This window comes from Trachymyrmex cornetzi, unplaced genomic scaffold (assembly GCF_001594075.2).
Source record: "Trachymyrmex cornetzi isolate Tcor2-1 unplaced genomic scaffold, Tcor1.1 scaffold16, whole genome shotgun sequence".
In the NCBI taxonomy this organism is placed as follows: Eukaryota; Metazoa; Arthropoda; class Insecta; order Hymenoptera; family Formicidae; genus Trachymyrmex; species Trachymyrmex cornetzi.
The window spans coordinates 1,199,027-1,216,813 of record NW_017296201.1 but is presented as its reverse complement, the minus strand read 5'-3'; the positions used below and the strand labels follow the sequence as shown (position 1 = coordinate 1,216,813).

General features: G+C 34.0%; 2 protein-coding genes across 2 annotated transcripts in view; one reads left to right on the top strand and one right to left on the bottom strand.

Moving 5' to 3' along the window:
• Positions 1-3,883, bottom strand: part of Rtnl1 (reticulon) — a 30,707-nt gene extending 26,824 nt beyond the window's left edge. Inside the window, exons 1-2 of the mRNA XM_018503645.1 lie at positions 3,406-3,883; positions 1,885-3,325 (exon numbers count right to left, since the gene is read on the bottom strand). Of these exons, the coding sequence (XP_018359147.1) occupies positions 1,885-3,031 (1,147 nt within the window). The 5' untranslated portion in view covers positions 3,032-3,325; positions 3,406-3,883. The remainder of the gene's footprint in view (positions 1-1,884; positions 3,326-3,405) is intronic.
• Positions 3,884-5,759: 1,876 nt separating this feature from the next.
• The window catches only part of lace (serine palmitoyltransferase long chain base subunit), a 14,036-nt gene continuing 2,008 nt past the window's right edge, over positions 5,760-17,787 (top strand). Inside the window, exons 1-9 of the mRNA XM_018503649.1 lie at positions 5,760-6,189; positions 11,891-12,070; positions 12,517-12,671; positions 12,753-12,898; positions 14,825-15,043; positions 15,113-15,276; positions 16,899-17,060; positions 17,132-17,394; positions 17,477-17,606. Of these exons, the coding sequence (XP_018359151.1) occupies positions 6,007-6,189; positions 11,891-12,070; positions 12,517-12,671; positions 12,753-12,898; positions 14,825-15,043; positions 15,113-15,276; positions 16,899-17,060; positions 17,132-17,394; positions 17,477-17,606 (1,602 nt within the window). The 5' untranslated portion in view covers positions 5,760-6,006. The remainder of the gene's footprint in view (positions 6,190-11,890; positions 12,071-12,516; positions 12,672-12,752; positions 12,899-14,824; positions 15,044-15,112; positions 15,277-16,898; positions 17,061-17,131; positions 17,395-17,476; positions 17,607-17,787) is intronic.

Here is a 17,787-nt window from a genome sequence, read left to right as displayed (position 1 = left end):
TATAATTACTGAGTATTAATTTTTTCGTAATAATTTGCACAGTTTTTAGCCGCACTGATTCTCATTAGCCTTCCTTTTATTTACTCGTATATTATTTGAGTAAAGAAAAATACCTTTAAGACAAAAAACAAATATTATTACTTGTCAAGATTAACAAATGATCGCACGTAAAATACGATTGGATATTTATCTTTATGCATACGTTTATGCGGCTATACACGTATGCAAATTTGTCTGGATATGGATTAAATTTGCGTTAATTATTATATTGAATTTATCGATTATAGCATAAGTTAACACTTTACGGCCAGTATAAACACTTATTAAAGCTACTGAACTAATGAATATCTTATGTAAATCAATATGGCGTATTTATACCAGATGCTCATTAGTCCAGTGACCTCAATTTTGTGCGTGATGACTTAAGGTTGGAGCATAGACCTTTGCGATACTTTGCATAATGTATAAAGCATAAGAAAATGAATCAATTAGTCTTTTATTTCGTAAAAAAGAAGAAAATAAAGAACTTTGATTGATTCGTTTTCTTATGTATTATGCGTTATGCACAAGATTGTGCTCCCCTCCCGCCCTTACAAATATATTCAAATAAACTTTACTAACTTTGCATAGCCGCATAAAGGTATACATAAAAAAATTATCCAATCGCATTTACATGTATCTTTATAATAGAAGCTGAATAATTTTCTTTAGACATACGTTTATGCGGTTATGCATGTTTGTCTAGATTTTTAGATAGACCATAACAGTTACAAAAAACAAATTTCGTAATAATATTATAATTTTATAACATAAGTTTCAATTAATTGTTACAGACATAAAATATAATCAATAGTTTCTGGCCTCAAAAAGGATTAACCAGTTATTATCGCTAAAAAGATATGAATGCAAGTAACCCAATTTCGAAATTCCGATTTCCTACAAAAGTCGTTCATACGATTGTTATTTTTGCCGATATCGATTTGCAATTATTATAAACCAAGTTTCGTAACTGACTGAAACTTGCAGTTACCGACATCAATTTTCCGCGCGTCGACACCCTTCGTGGAATGGATTGTTTCTTAGTTGTTAATTAGAGCGTAGCATTATGTAGAAAAAAAAACGCAGGTAATAGCTATTTTAATCGTGTACACAACATACGAAAGATATCTATAAGCGAATATGACGTAGATGGCAGACGTTGTAACCAAGCGGAAGTACTTCCAAGCATGGTCGAGTTCGTGCATCAACACTAAATTAATTAACATATTCTCGTCAAGACATTTGGTTTATGAATATCAAGTACGATATTCACAATTAGCCATACGGAATTCTTCGACATATTTATGCTACCGTTTCTTCCAATTTTGTAAAATTCTCAAGTTTTTCAAATTATTCATAGTAAAATTTGTTTTTTCCTTACAATAAAAAGATTGTTAACTTAATTTCCATATAATTGTATTATCATATATAATATTATATCAATTTGCAACTGTTGTTTTCCGTTAAATTTTTTAATAACGTTTTTTAGACTTTCACACAGTTTAATTTGTTTAATTTCTTATTAGAATCAAATAACTGAAAAAGACTTGACATATACAATATAATTAAAATTAGATTATAGTTATAAACAAGAATTAGCACATCGATTATACGATATCTTATATGTATAAATAACATCTTGATATCACGTCTACGAAATCATTGGCTGAGAAAATGTTTATTAATCTTTTATGGTGAAATTCGAGTACTTCAAGTTCAATCTCGCAAAGAATATAGAGATAGAATTGATGGTTAAATGATTCTCAGCCAGTGATCACCTTAGTCTTGCGTTAGGTAAATTTATTGCTAAAATAAAATGGAAGAGGAAAATTCTGTCACACTCACCTAATCCCATATCTCGGAAAATTTCCTTTGGCGCGATTTCAATTTCTTGCTTCTTGCTGATTGGACGAGAAGGGACGTAATCGGTTTCTTTGGGCTTTGGTATTTCGCGCCGTTTGATACTCTCCTGCTTCGAATCGGCTGTCTGCTGCGGCAGCGGCGGTGACGGCTTTGTAGCCTCCGCGATTAAGAAGTCACTCGATGTTTCGTACACGTCCTGATGTGCCTTCGCCAGGAGCTGCGCCTCCCTAGGTAATGGAGGCAGCGGTTTCGTTGGCGGTTCGAATATCTTCGCCTGTTCCCGCTTCAGGTCTATTTTCTCCATCATGTTCCATGAGTCATCATCCGTAATATTCTTAACTTTGTTCTCCTTCAATAGCTCGCTGTCATCTCCAAGAAAGTCTATGAGTGGTGATTTTTCCGGTGCCGGCAGCATCGACGACTTGATGCTTTGCATAAAATCGTCGGTAGTGCTGCCCAATGGAGTGACGTCGCGCTCATATTGTTTTCCATAATCGGTAAACAGTGTATCCTCGCGTTTCTCGATCGATTGAACCTTGCTGTCGACGGGTTTCATCAACGATGACAGTAAAAGGTCGCTATCAGGTTGAATGGTCGTAGTCGCGGTCGAGGTCGATAACAACGGCGGTTGGAGAAGTATCTCTTCCTGCTCGTTGTCATCGTCGTCGTCATCGTCGTCGTCGTCGTCATCATCATGAAGTTGGTGATGATAGATCCGCTCGGTCTCGACGAACGTCATACTGGCTAGCTTGGGATCGACCGGGTCCAGCGGCTGCTGGAACGGATCCGACGACTGCGCCATGGCTGCGCACTTATCGAAGTCTGCGGAAGGCGGCGGTGTCGCCGGCACGGGTTTCGCTTCGGCGTCAAGAAGCGCGCTGGGCAATGTCGAGTCCAGTGGATGAAAAGAATCACCGATGTGTAGCAGATCATCGACACGTGGCGTGTCAATTGGCTGCGGTGGCGGTTGTTGATGCTGTTGCTGTTGCTGTTGCTGCTGCGGCTGCGGCTGCTGCTCCGAACGATCGTCTGGAGAGCCGTCGTGGCCGAGATGCTCGAAATCGTCGACGGAATCGTGATCCCTCTTAAGAAGGACGTCGTTGAGATCGTCCTGAATCCGCGGGTCCATCTTCGGATTTAATGAGATAAGAGCGATTTGTGTGCTTGACGATGACTCACTGGATCTACACGAATTGGCCAGTAGCCGTTAGAGCTTCGATCCCCACACGATGTCGGTTGCGCGGAATATTGCGCGACGCTCCCTACTCTCATAAAAGTCAGATACGAGGAGCGGCGCTACTCCCACCTGCCGCTGCTGTTGTTGGTGCCGTCGCAATTCCTCAGTGGGGCACATCCGATGTCCTTGCCGTCCTGACTCACCACTGCCTTTAGTCACCGTTAGTCACCACTGCCTCTACTCTCGCTCGCGCTTTGCTACACCCTCTTTTTGTCACTTCACGAAATATGCGCGAACGCTCACTAATACCAACTACTTATACTCACTTGTCATATGCGCCGTCATTGACCAGCTGACGGAATTAAGGACGACGAGAAGCGTGACGAGGCAAAGTACCTTAGTAGGGCAGAAACTGGAAAAAATTCGACCGCGAATTGTGTTAAACGCGAAACGTTAGTATCCAGGCTAAACGTAGATTATGCCTGCTTGAAACAGGTTGTGTTTGATACAATCGATGCAGACGGGTAGATTTGGTCGTCATGAGATGCACTTCCCTCGCGAAGGGGTTGCCCTCTCCCGTTGCTCTGACAGTGAACAGCGCGAACCAATCGCGCGGATGCTATCCATCCCTACCATATTCAGTATGCTGAACTGAGCAGCAACCGTTGCGTTTCATTTTTACCGTTCGTTTTCGTTCGTTTCGCCGGCTAAACAACAGGGCCCCCATTCTTCACAAGAAACATGTATGAACAACTAGGGAAATACTATAATACACGTTACGTATACTGTAGTATTTACCTAGTTATTCGTATACGTTTCTTTTCAACAAGTATAGAGACCTAGATAGATGTTGTTACGATCAGTGACTTATAACTTACATTGCGCATCGAGATTTTGGAAGTGGTCGCAAGCACCGACGAGAACTATTAAACTATTGAAGATCCTAGGAAAATTTTCATGGCTAATTAACGGGGCCCAGAGAGTCCAAGAATAATAACATTATCAACAATTGATATAAATTTGCAATTATTAACCTAAATGTTTGGAGTATTTGGATAATATACATTATGAAATATATAATTTTTTTATATACATTCTAAAATGCAATATAAATAATATGCATATTTGTAACGCTATAATGTCTCACAATTTTCGAATTTTGCATTGTATAAAATTAAGTTAGCTTAGAAATCTATAAAAGTAAACTTCACCGGAAATTATAATTATAAGTAATTAATAGAGAATATTACTATCTATGTACCAGATGTTTCAAATCACTCCACTTAAAAATGAGAAGTGGTTATTTTGAAAAATGTTTCAGACAAAAGTTGTTGAGAATCAAGTAACGTATTACTTGGGCATATGCAATTGACCTTGGGAGGTGTCACGAAGGTCATGTCAAAGTCAACTTGAATTTTTTAAGTGAGAACCTGTATGTTTTATTGCATATTCTTGTAGCTGACATCAAAATGTTCTCGAAACGTTGGTTACAGACCCTTTCTAGTTGAGATCTTCCCGAGTTCTGAGACTTGAAAGTTTCAGTACCACCGGCGTTCACAATACCAAGATGTACTGCATGCAAGAGGTCGCACGGTCGGATTTACACCTCTTCGGAGCACTTGAATAAAGTGCACTTTACACATCCGTACTCAGCCGACTCAGCCCAAGAGCTACTAGGCCGGAATCAGACTATTGCCTTGAAGATTGAGATTGAAGATTAAAGATTGAAATTTCACCAATGAGGACAAAGAAATTTTGGCTTCTTTTGTTCTGATTGGTCAAACTTCAATCTTCCAATCTTCGACCTTATTCTTCATAGTCTCATTCTGCGTAGTCTGTTTCTGGCCCAAGGGCTACTAGCCGGTTGTGTCGACGATTACGGCAATTGGTGCAATTGAGTGCAAATCGGTTTTCATATTTTCAATGCTGATAAATAAATTAATTCTTTTAAGGTTATGAGGTTATCGTGATAAAGAATATGTAATTAAAAGGGTTAAATTATTTATTAATACTGAAAATATGTGAATTAATTTGTGTCAAGATGTGTTAAATAATTGGAAAGCACCCATACCAACCCATACACAACCCACACACGGATAGTACAACCAAATGAACCAAAGAAAAACCTGAGAGCGGCCAAGCCCAAGATTCAGCCGTTACTTCGTTTTGAAGCGCCTCTATGTTCACAAAATGTGGACATTGAACGTAGCTAATGGTAGCTAGTGTCAATGATCCTGTCGATAATGTCCACGATTTTTTGGATTCTATTCCATGCTAGGTCCACGATTTTCGGTTTCAATCCATTAAACAGACAATGACGGACAACGACGGACAATCAGTCTTATCGCTGTGAAATCTTTATATTGCATAAATGTAGCAGAAATAATGCGGGGTCTACAATAAAATTGATCAATTGCAGATTATTCTTCTCATATTCGACTGTAATTGGTCAATTTTCTACGACTTAAGACCCTACGATCGCTAGGACTTCAATCGACGGGCCTTATGATTGTGGTGGTGATGACCGATGACTTTTATAGTTGTATGTAAACGGGCCTTTAATCTTTCAGATTTGTAGCACGCGCAGACGCGCATGCGCGGTATCCGTATCGCCACCGCGACTGGCAGGACTGGAGTGGAGTCAGCTGAAAGCCGAAAAGGTGGTGGTCAGTGGTGAACCCGTCAACAGTGGCGGGGTGAAATGTAGCGTGGTGTGAACGTTGGAGTAGTGAGTGGTAGCGACGAGTACGCATTGCTCCGACTCGCTCCGACGTTCGACGTCGTGTCTAGTCCTGTAGTTCCATCGTGCTATTGGCTCAGTGGCTCTCGGCTCGAGTGGCTCGAGTCTGTAGCGCGAAATCGTCGTTATCCGATTATCCGGTTGCTGGAATCTCTTAAGTCGCTTGGCAATCTGGTGACTGGTGTGGATGATCGAGCCGATGAGGATGGCGACAACGACCACCATGAGATTGCGTGTCGATACTTGCGACGAGGCAGCGTCGTCGAATCTCGAAGGGAAGCCACTGCGGAATGGCTTAACCTCGCCCGGCGTTATGGATACCGGCAAAATCAACGGTTACGCTCTGCCAAGTATAAACGGCCACGTATACGTAAGTAAGCGTTGTAATGATGCTCGCGCGTTATATGATCCCGTCGGTTACTTCGATCTCACGTTCGCCGTATCACAATCGCGTCCAGAGAGTCGTCTCACGTCACCCTTTTCTTCACTCACTCACGATCAGTGTGACACGGACCGTTATCAATGTTACCGAGTTACAATTACTCCACTTCCTTTTCTTCGCGAGATATACTTCATTAATTGACTTTGAAGTATACAGTTTGATTCAAAAAGTGCGATAAAAATTTTCATTAGTTTATCCGGTGATTTAATTCAATCAATGGAATAAAAAAAGGAAATTTAATTTCTTGGATGCTCTCGTATTAAAGCCATTGTACACTGATTTAATTCAATCAATGGAATAAAAAAAGGAAATTTAATTTCTTGGATGCTCTCGTATTAAAGCCATTGTACACTGATTTAACCAAAGCGTAAAAGTCAAGTGCAAATATTTCAAATTATAAGATACAGTTATTATCTAACAGCACAATACAAAGTATCGAGGATTTAATTTATTTCTGTGATTTGTATTAAATACATCTTTACATCTCGATCTGTGTACGACTTTAATTTGTGCACCAGAGGTGCTATTCTGGCTGTGTTCCAAAATTTAATGCCAGTATTAAAAATCTATAGTGCACTTAACGTAAGCTATAGATTTTCAATACTATCAGTAAATTTTGGATTACAGGCTTCGTACACGTCTACCGATAGTTGTCGGTGTCATTATGTGTTGTTGTGCAATTATTTTGTATAGTGAAACAGCTGCGTAACGACATATAATAACACAACAATTTTCGATAATGTGTCGTCTAAAATACACGGGAAAAAAAGAGTAAGCCACTTTGACTAACTTTGACGGACAATTAGTCCATTGACCAATCGTATTTGTCATTTGGTTTGACGAAAGATGCGATTTGTCAACTCCGATAGAAGTTAAAGTTAATTGGAGTTGGTTGAAGTGGCCCTAAGAGTAAGAAATTGATCAATCACAGTCGAATATGAGAAGAATAATCGACTGTGATTGGTCAATTTCTCACTCTTACTTACTCCGTGTATTGTAGACGACGCATAATGCTTGTTCTACAAGAAACTGGCCAATCACAGTTGAATATGAAAAAAATAACTATAATTAGTTAATTTCTTACAGCTTACGACTTGCGACTTTATTGTAGAACAGGCTTAGAGCCTAAGCACAAAGATGACCGTAACTGAATGCGTTCAATCGAATTCGATAATAATCCTAATCGTAAGATTTTAAAACTACGTACGTTACAATATATACCTACAATATTTTTCTCCCTTAGGTATTGAAAAAAATATATTGCTCTTGAATGCTTTATCGTACAAATAAGTTATTTAATTTTAAATGAAGCTGCGAAAATGTGACAATTAGTCCCGTACATATTCGGGATTGATTATCATACGTTGGGTAATAATATATTTTTTTATGGATAAAACATAGAAATAAATAGTTTTTATTTCAATGTTAGTTCTATATTTTGGGAAATAACAGTAATTGCAGTATTGATACAAGTTATTTGAATCATAAAATACATAATTTGTTTTTGTAACAAAGTTTTTATACAAGAAATAAGATACATATGTAACTACCTATATAACAAATATATTCGCAATCATATTCTAAAAACATATCGATTTAAAGAAATTATAAAATTGACTGTCACCTAATCTTGACATATTTTGATCAGTCTATATGATCGTTTTTAATAAAAAAAGATTGTATTTACAAACTTTATTACAATATAATGATTAATTTTAACTATACAGTAAAAATTATTTAAGATATGTGTGTAAGCTAGCCTCTCACTTGGTGGAAACTCATTAAATATTGAGAGAATTCTGAGTTTATCTTCAGTTCTATCACTTTTGCAAAAAAATTAAAAATCAACACACAAATTAGCAATGTTAATTGTTTTAGAATTATGTATCTTTTAAAATCCTATACTATGGCTTTCGTTACACAAAGTGAGCGCTGCATGAATCTGGCGTTTCATTTTACACTTTAGGTTTCTCGGCTTTAATGACCGGAAATTATTTATTTAGCCTATGTAGTGTTATAGAATTATTGAAAATAAACTCAGAACTCTCAATATTTAATTAATGAGTTTCCACAAAATGAGACGTCAGTTTCATACATAATTATTTAAGACGTACCATTTTTTACAGAATAATCACGATTAGTAATACTAAAAACGTATTAAAAAAAAGAAAAATTTACTTAGCAATTTTATTTTTTAGTAATTAATAATAAATATAACGTAAAGTAAATATTAGGTGAAAAAAATATCAAACAATCAAATTTTATTTTTTTTTTAAATCCAATAAAACTCTACTGAGCTAGATTTAAAAAACTGGGTTTTTTCCAGCCCTGGTATATAATAGTCGAAACAATGCTAATTAGCATTATTATTTTATAGTAGTGCAAGCATTATCATTCAATCACAGAATTTATTTCTCATTCAAAATATAGAATATGAACGACTAACTAGCTTTTTTAAACACGACAGAGTACTTTGAGATGTGACCACGAGGTTACTTACTTGTCCGTGAAATGTGATAAGTGATCCGGTATGCTCGCAGAAATCGCTATCAGTGCTGTAATCAACTTTTTAGATTAAGATGACGTGTTAAGATTAGGGGATACGCTGTAAGCACTTTCTGTGTCATTCTATCTTTGTTTTATGTTTAATGAAAGATAAAGATAAAGTAATATAAATAGCTTTAATAGCATTTCTCCGAACGAACCCTAAATATTTAAATTTTTTCCTTTCCAATAATTGATGATAAAAAAACATATATGTGCAGAATTTTGTCCTGATATAATTGACTTGAACCGTAAAAATAATATTAAAAAAATATTTTTTGAACAGAGATTTCACATCTTACAAATATTCTAGCACTTGATAGTGATGTAATTAAATCAATAAGCGAGAAAGATAAAACGTAATAAGTAAAGAAATTAATATTGCGTGCAGAAAATAAAGGAAGAAGATTAGATATATTAATTGCACATGTACCATTCGAAGCATGCTCCGACTTGCTCATGGTCGAAAAGTTGAGCAAATGTGTCAATTTAATGTGATTATTATGAAACGAGAAACTATGTCATCAATTAACAAAGAATAATTAAAATTGGGCTCTTGAGATAAAAATTACACGATAAATGAAAAAACGTTTTTTCATTTATTGTTTAATTTTTATCTCAAGAGCCCAACTTTAATTATTCTTTGTTATAATTGATGTAACGGATATTATGAAAAAATGTTACAATATTTTAGTTTAGTTTGGAAGATAAAGCTGTGAAAATGCAATTTTTATAAACATTTATGAGCTGTGATATCTGTACTCATTTTTTTCGCGTGTACGTGCGCTCTATGGACAGGCGCAACCAAAATTACCTCTTACTGACGGGAGTAAATATCGCCATTGAGCGCGTGATGCGCTCTCTAACTTTGGATGGTATTATTGTGAGGAGTGTACCACACATTGTACAATAAGTCGTTACTTAAGCTTTAAGTCTTGCCGTAAAAAATTGACCAGTCATGGTTGAACATGAGAAGAATAATTGACTGTGATTGTCAATTTCTTAGCTCTATAAAGTGTTAGCAGGACCAAATCAGTAGAATCAAATCTTATCGAAATTTTTAGTACTCATTTTGTATCATGTGCCATTTCGAAAAAAATCGTGGCGGTGCTGACTTAATATTAAGCTGGCAGGCAGTGCTGCCAGGTGTTTGAAAAATTGGACGGTAGATGGTACGCCAAAAAAGCAGTAGATTTGAAACTTAAAGCAGTAGAGTCTTTTTTCAAGAAATTTCGTAAAACTGTTAGAAAATAGAAAAAAATATTGTAGTTATAAGTAAAGGAAAGTCGCCGATACTGACGTAGATCTGCTAAAGTGACACCACCTTATTCCTCAGAAACTAACTATTGCACTTTATTAATAAATTCATGATCTGTTTAGCTAATTAAAGAAGTAGAAACTCATAATTCATATATTTGTGGCTTATTTCTATACCAAATCAGCTAAAAACCAATTCTATGAATCCGAGAAGAAAATTCTTACGGTGTTCTTTTGCAAATTGCATAATTAAATTAATAGTGACTGTATTATTGATAATATTATGTCATTTTAAATGTTTATAGTTTCATAAATTAGTTTTCTTTACTAGGATATATCTTTATTTATAAAATAGGAATGTTGGTATTATTGCCTACTATGACCCGTTTCTACCAATGTAGATTAACTTTAATCTCAGTTCAACTTACTCTTTATCTTTTTCTAATTCTCAGAACTGAAAAAAGATGAAGAGTTAGTTAAACCAAGATTAAAATTAAACTATAGAAACGGGCCTATGTCAGTTTTGGAGCCCATTTTGTCAGACGCTCATTTTTGCACAACTTACGAAAAACTTAATTATTACAAAATTGCAAACAGTGTTATAAAAATTGCTTATACTATCTGATAGCAGACACGTTTTACTTTGTATTTATGTTTTTGAAATTGTATTTTTACCTTTTGTTTAAGAAATATTGTCTAAAAAGTCAGTATCAGTGACCTTCTTCTAATACATACCGAAAACAACTCAGTAGCAAATGAAGTAAAAATTATAATAAGAAGAATGTACTCATACCTTTTCCTTTAATCTTTATTTAGAAATTTCTCATTGATATTACGAATTATTTAATATTTTATAAAAAATAACAGAAAAAATTATTCTAATCTGTATAAAATTGTTTTCCAGGAATTACAAAAAAAATAACATAACATTAATGTTACAATTTTCCACTCAACAATGCAACTGTTAAACCATTAGTCATACAAAAAATGCAAGAGATCGGTTTAAAGATCAGAAATTGTTCTAATATGGATGAGTTATTTAGAGTCAGTTCAGAAAAAATAAATTATACACATGCTCGGTGCCTCAAACCATGATGATGTAACTTGCCTTTTTTGCGATTTCTTCCAAAATGAAGCAAAAAATGAGCATATCTCTAAAGGACTTTTTTTTAGTTTATCGATATCCACACTCCTGAAGTTTAGCGATTTAAATTTGAGACACTCTGCATATAGTTTATAGAGTTTAGTGTTTTGTGATATATATATTTTTTTTTAGATATTTTATTTAGATTTATGTATAAGTTGTTTTATTTTAAAGAATTATTGCATATCATGTGTTGTGTACAATATTTGCTGCGAATTAGTTGATGCTATTAATAAACAAACGTACTGAATATCGTGACATATTTCATTTTTTGTAATATTTTTTTAAAATAAAATAATGAAAATATGTTACATAAAGTGAATTATATGAATGTTTTCTTATTTTTTTATTCAATACTTTTTTAAACATGATTGTAACGGATAGCTTTAATATCCTTTATTTTTGATGGAGTATAATGTCGGTAGTATACGAAAGAAACAGGAAATAGAAGAAATTAAGAAATCCAGATAATTGCACTTATTTACTGTATTTTCCATTTAAATTTCCATTTAAAAGTGCTTGAGAAATTTTAAATGAGATTATATAGTAAATCAAGGACATTAAAAAAAGAATAAATTTATTTTAAAAAATAGAATAAACTTTTTTACGTTTTGAAAATTTGAGCAGATATTAATCAATAATATTTTCATAGATTGTGTAATTCAGCGTAGAAATTTATTGCAGTCTGCCCATGATTCAACAAAAGCGGAATTACAAAAAGCACCACGGTCAAAGGAATCTTTTGAAAAAGTTTCGTTCATCACAGCGGCGCTCACACATCTTGGTTTTTATATTCTCATGTTCCTGGGATTTATTAATGAACTATTCTTTATTCCGAAGATTGCCATTGAAAAAAATAGAGAAGTACGGCGGTTATTTATATTTTATTAAATATTAATGAAAAGTTGCAGTATGAAAAGTAAAGAAAAATAAATTTTAAATAAGAACATTAAATTTTAAACTACATATTCAATATCAATAATGGTAATATATCAAAGATTTCTATAAATATCGAAAGTGAGTAAACAAAAGTGTTATATACCATTAATATATAGTAAACTTACATGATATTAATTAAAAATATCCTATGAAATCCTATTTATTCTATATACTCTATCAGAAAATAATTTTTGTTACATGGAATTAGTTATTAAAGTTATTTTTGTTATATTAAACTTAACAATCTTTTTTTTGTATATACGTGAAAAGAAATTTTTTTTCTTGTGTATTTTTCAATTTTATATGAAGAATAACATCTTATTTTTCACATAATATTTAAATATCTTTTTATAGTGAACATGTGTTTTTAGGGATATGCTCCGCTCTATGATAATTTCGAGAAGTTTTATCTCAAATATGTCTATAGAAGAATCAGAGATTGTTGGAATAGGCCGATTTGTTCTGTTCCTGGTGCAAGAGTCACATTAAAAGATCACGTAACTAACGATTATGGATGGACATTTCAGTATGTTTGACTACGTACGAAAGCCACACGATTGCTACATATCAATAGAATTGAAATCCTTATTTTTTTAAATTTTGACAGATTTACTGGAACTGAAACGCAATGTATAAATTTGGGCTCTTACAATTATTTAGGGTTCGCTGAAGCGAGTGGTAAGTGCGCCGACGAGAGCATCAAAACGCTTCGGAACTTTGGTTGTGCCAGTTGCAGTACGCGTCTTGAATTAGGTAAATAACTTGAGGAAACATTATTATTTAAGTTTTTAAGAATTACTATTATTATTTAATTTCCCTTAGCAAATAACGGATCATAATAGAATATTTAAAAATGTGGATCGAGGCTGTTGTTATACAGGACCGTCGAGATAAATTTGGAAATTAGATTTATTTTTATTTAAAGCGATGACGTCAGCGCCAATATTGTGTGCGCGACAAATTGTACTAAGGTTATTTAGTAGAGAATTCATCGCAACCGCTAAATATAATCAACAATTAGCCGAGAATATGATCGGAGAGCAGCGATACTCGAATCACTTCGCGCCGGCAAATCGCTCGCGGAGATAATCGAGTGGTTTGGTTACAAAAAAACGCAAGTTTACGCCATAACCAAACAGTTTAGGGAGTCCGACAACAAGGAAGAGGTTACTGCTAAGCGAGCAACACACAAAAAACGATGTGATCGCAAGAGAAGTAATGAATTCGGCCGCAAATTCTTCGAGGAGGGTCTGAATATAATCTATTTTTCCGAATTTATCTCGACGGCCCTGTATATAATTGTACCATAAATTCTATCTCTAAGAAAAATAGATTAATTATAGAGATTTCTCAATCAAAAAATCAAATCGAACCTTATGTGATTTGATTCAATTTTATTCATATATTTTATACATTTTTAGTGATAATCATATGGAATAACAAAATAATTCGAGAATATGCATCGAGTGTCTCCAATGCTATCAATTTATCCTTGTTTAACATTTGGTGAATAACAAGTAGAGATACTTGGAGACACTCGGTGTGCATTTTCGAACGCAACTTAATACAGTATTCGTAAAGAAAATTTATTTTTAATGTGTTATATGTGATTTTACTAGTCTTTGAAAGTGATTTTACTAGTTTATGAACTAATTTATAGATGAGAACTTTTATATCAAATTGAAAGTTTCAACTGTTAAAAAATTTGATTTTTAATGTAATGATGTTGGTCTGCTATGGTTTATTAAAAAAAATTATATTTATTTTTTTAAATCAGATTTATATATAATCAGATTCATATATATTATATTCATATATAAAAGAAATGGAATCTTCTTGTAAGCGTATTCAGGCCTATGACGGTCAAAGCTAGATCTTTTTTGCCTAAATAATTCCTAGTGAGTTATCTATATCCTATATATGTACATGCATATATATATCATATTTTTGTAGTTATTCAAACAACGCGTCGAAATTTTTCCGGACTTTATCCAACGCAATTAAACTACTGCAATAATATCACGAGTTAAATTAAATTGGCAATGTGCTGAAAACCTTAAATAAATTTATTGCAAAAAATATTACCTCGGCCGGGACTTGAACTCGGATCTCTTGTATTTCGTACGAGCGTCCTAAGCCATTAGACACCAAGGCCTTAGTAATATTCTTCGCAATATATGCAAGAAGTACATGCAAGAACAATAACGCTTTTTTTGCAGGCAGCGTGTATAACCAATAATAAGATTTTTTTATTCGGACCGACAAGAATTAAACACTATAAGTATAAGCGTATTCAGGCCTATGACGGTCAAAGCTAGATATTTTTTTGCCTAAATAATTCCCAGTGAATTATCTATATCCTATATATGTACATTGTAAATTATTAATATATGTAAATTGACAATGTGATGAATTTAATTTAACTTGTGATATTATTGCAGTAGTTTAATTGCGTTAGATAAAGTCCGGAAAAATTTCGGCGCGCAGTTTGAATAACTGCAAAAATATGATATATATGCATGTACTTATATAGGATATAGATAATTCACTAGGAATTATTTAGGCAAAAAGATCTAGCTTTGACCGTCATAGGTCTGAATACGCTTATACTTATTGTTAGTGTTTAATTCTTGTCGGTCCGAATAAAAAAATTTTATTATTGAATATTCTTGTACTAAGGTAATATGCCGATACATGATGAACTCGAAAAATTGACTGCAAAATTTTTGGGAGTAGAAGACGCCATAGTATTTGGAATGGGATTTGCCACAAATTCTTTAAACTTACCTTCTTTGGTCAGTAAAGGCTGTTTAGTTCTTAGCGATGAGAAGAATCATGCATCACTCATTCTTGGACTGCGACTGTCTGATGCAGTAATACAGATCTTCAGGCATAATAGTACGCAATATTCATTTATAACGCAATTATCTTTTTTTGAAAGTACAATAAAGTCATTGTTCGTTACAGATGTAAAACACTTAGAGGAATGTTTGAAGAAAGCTATTGTTTTCGGGCAGCCGAAGACTGGCAAGCCTTGGAAGAAGATAATTATCGTTGTCGAGGGTGTTTACTCTATGGAGGGTTCAATCGTCCACTTACCTGAGATGTTAAAGCTAAAAAAGAAATATAAAGTTCGTAAAAGTAACTTTAATTACATTAATCTAAATCGAAACCTTGAGATCATTGTCTGAATTTAATAAAGTTTAACATACAGGAGCACTGAATTAGCAAATCAAATCTATTTATTGCTCGTATAATGATTTTTTTTAAATAAAATCGCAGAATATTTTATCAAAATCGCAGTAACCATATTCTACAATTACATGTAGAAGATACAACATTCATCACATATAAATATGAATTTTATTAAAAATATAAATATTTTGAATGTAGTATTTCCGAAAACAAACCTGTGAATATATGTATAACACAGTTTAACCCTTCAGTAGTCGCGTAGGGGGCAAACTGATCCAGATGCATGTACAAACGAAGTTTTTCCGTTGCATTTTTGTTTGCACACTAGCGCTTTGAATTTTTTTCCCCTCACAAGTCCTAATACATATATTAATATTTTATATGTTTTATATAATATTTTACATAATATTTTAATTTTTCTTGCTTAACTTTTAAAACATAAACACTTATTAGTTTTAAAATAATATCTACGATGTTACACTCTTAATCCTACATCGCGTAGTACCTCCAAATTCGAAATAAAAGTTTTGCGAATAACATTCCAAGTTATACATTAGTAGGAGGTATTTTGTCTATATAGTAGATGTTTTTCTCGGAATATTGAACATATTGTTGCGCCCTTAAAATATTGCTTCCCTATATATTGCGTCTTGCGTGAAGATTGAGAGGAAAAAAAGAGGTGAATTGATCTGAAGCGGTGGTTCGAAAGAGAAACTGACAGGTTTTATCCGTATTGAATAAAGTTCCTTTTTAGTAAAAAAAAAACAATGTTCTCGTTATTTCGCGTGCGCGTGCAAAACCGTCGCGGAGGCGTTTACATATACAGGAGTGTGATAATTCGTGCAGCAGACGTGACGATATAAAATAAACGTATGTACATGTAAAGTAAACTTGCGGTACTTTTCTTTTGGAGATACAAAGCTTTTTGTACATACCTTGTGTACACCTCACACAGCCAGCATTTCAAACAAATGACAATCGACAACAACAGAGCTATTCATATATCGTCAACTGACAGAGTGAAATATCCATAGATGTATAAAATAGACCCAGCATTAGCTATACATATAGGCCCGTATTCAGAACGCGCTTTTATCGATAAAAGCGCACTTTTATCTCTGAAATTCTATAATATACGTGACGTAAAATATAGTATGTTAGCGTGCTAACATCGTTGTAAGCGCGTTCTGAATACGGGCCATAATCTCAAGCATACTGATGAAGCCTAAAAGTTATAGGATGCTCAAAGGAGCGTCCTATAATTTTTATTTTATTATTTTAAGATTTAATAACATACAAAATTAACAATGATTGTATATAATACATTACAATACATACAATTTTGTTAATAATATTTTATGTTATTATTTTAATCGTTTTATGCAATTTGAAGAATTAAAACTATGTATTGACTAAGAAGTAGCATGAGAATCTTTTTAACATGATACATACTAATTGCTCTAATAACATTAAAATATCCGATGCAATGAATTTATTATCGATATCATCAATTCCTTTCCTTTTTTATTACGATTAATATAAACATTTTATCGAACAGGCCTATCTGTATGTGGACGAAGCGCACAGCACAGGAGCTATGGGAAAACACGGAAGAGGAGTTTGCGATTATTATGGCATTGACCCGCGCGAAATAGACATACTCATGGGAACATTCACGAAAAGCTTTGGTTCAGCAGGCGGATATATAGCCGGAACAAAAGTAATATTTTAATATTCATTAGCTTCGTTATATTAAATATCTGTATATCTTCAATCAGATATATGTTTTAGGCACTGATAAATCACATAAGAATATACGGTCACGCACATACATACGCAGTATCAATGTCTCCGCCCGTTACGCAACAAATCATCACTTCGATGCGAATTATAGCGGGGGAGGACGGTACCGACGCTGGTGAAAAACGTATCAAACAGTTAGCTAGAAATACGAGATACTTTAGACGTAGATTGAATCAGATCGGAGTTATAATTTACGGAAACGAGGATTCGCCTGTTGTGCCTATGATAGTTTACTTATTTTCTAAGATTGGGTAAGTGAGTTAAAATATTATTTTCAAAATCTGAATTTGCACCATTTCATATGGTTTCCTTTCTCTGCAATGTTCAACACAGTACAGTGATCCGTACTCTGACAAGCCGTAACATTGCAACTGTTGGTGTTGGATTTCCAGCGACGCCGTTAATGGAGGGTAGAATTAGATTTTGCCTTTCCGCTGCGCACACAAAGGAACAGTTAGATTATGTAAGTAACATTAATCAGGGTTGGGAAGTAATGTGTTGCTTGTAACGTCATTACCATCATGGTTACTTTTTTTGTTAGTTAGTAACAATCGTTATTTTTTTCTGTCTGTAACATTGTTACATTGTTATATTTTTATAGTAACAGCAACGAAATTATTTTTTTTTATCCTTACTTTAATTGC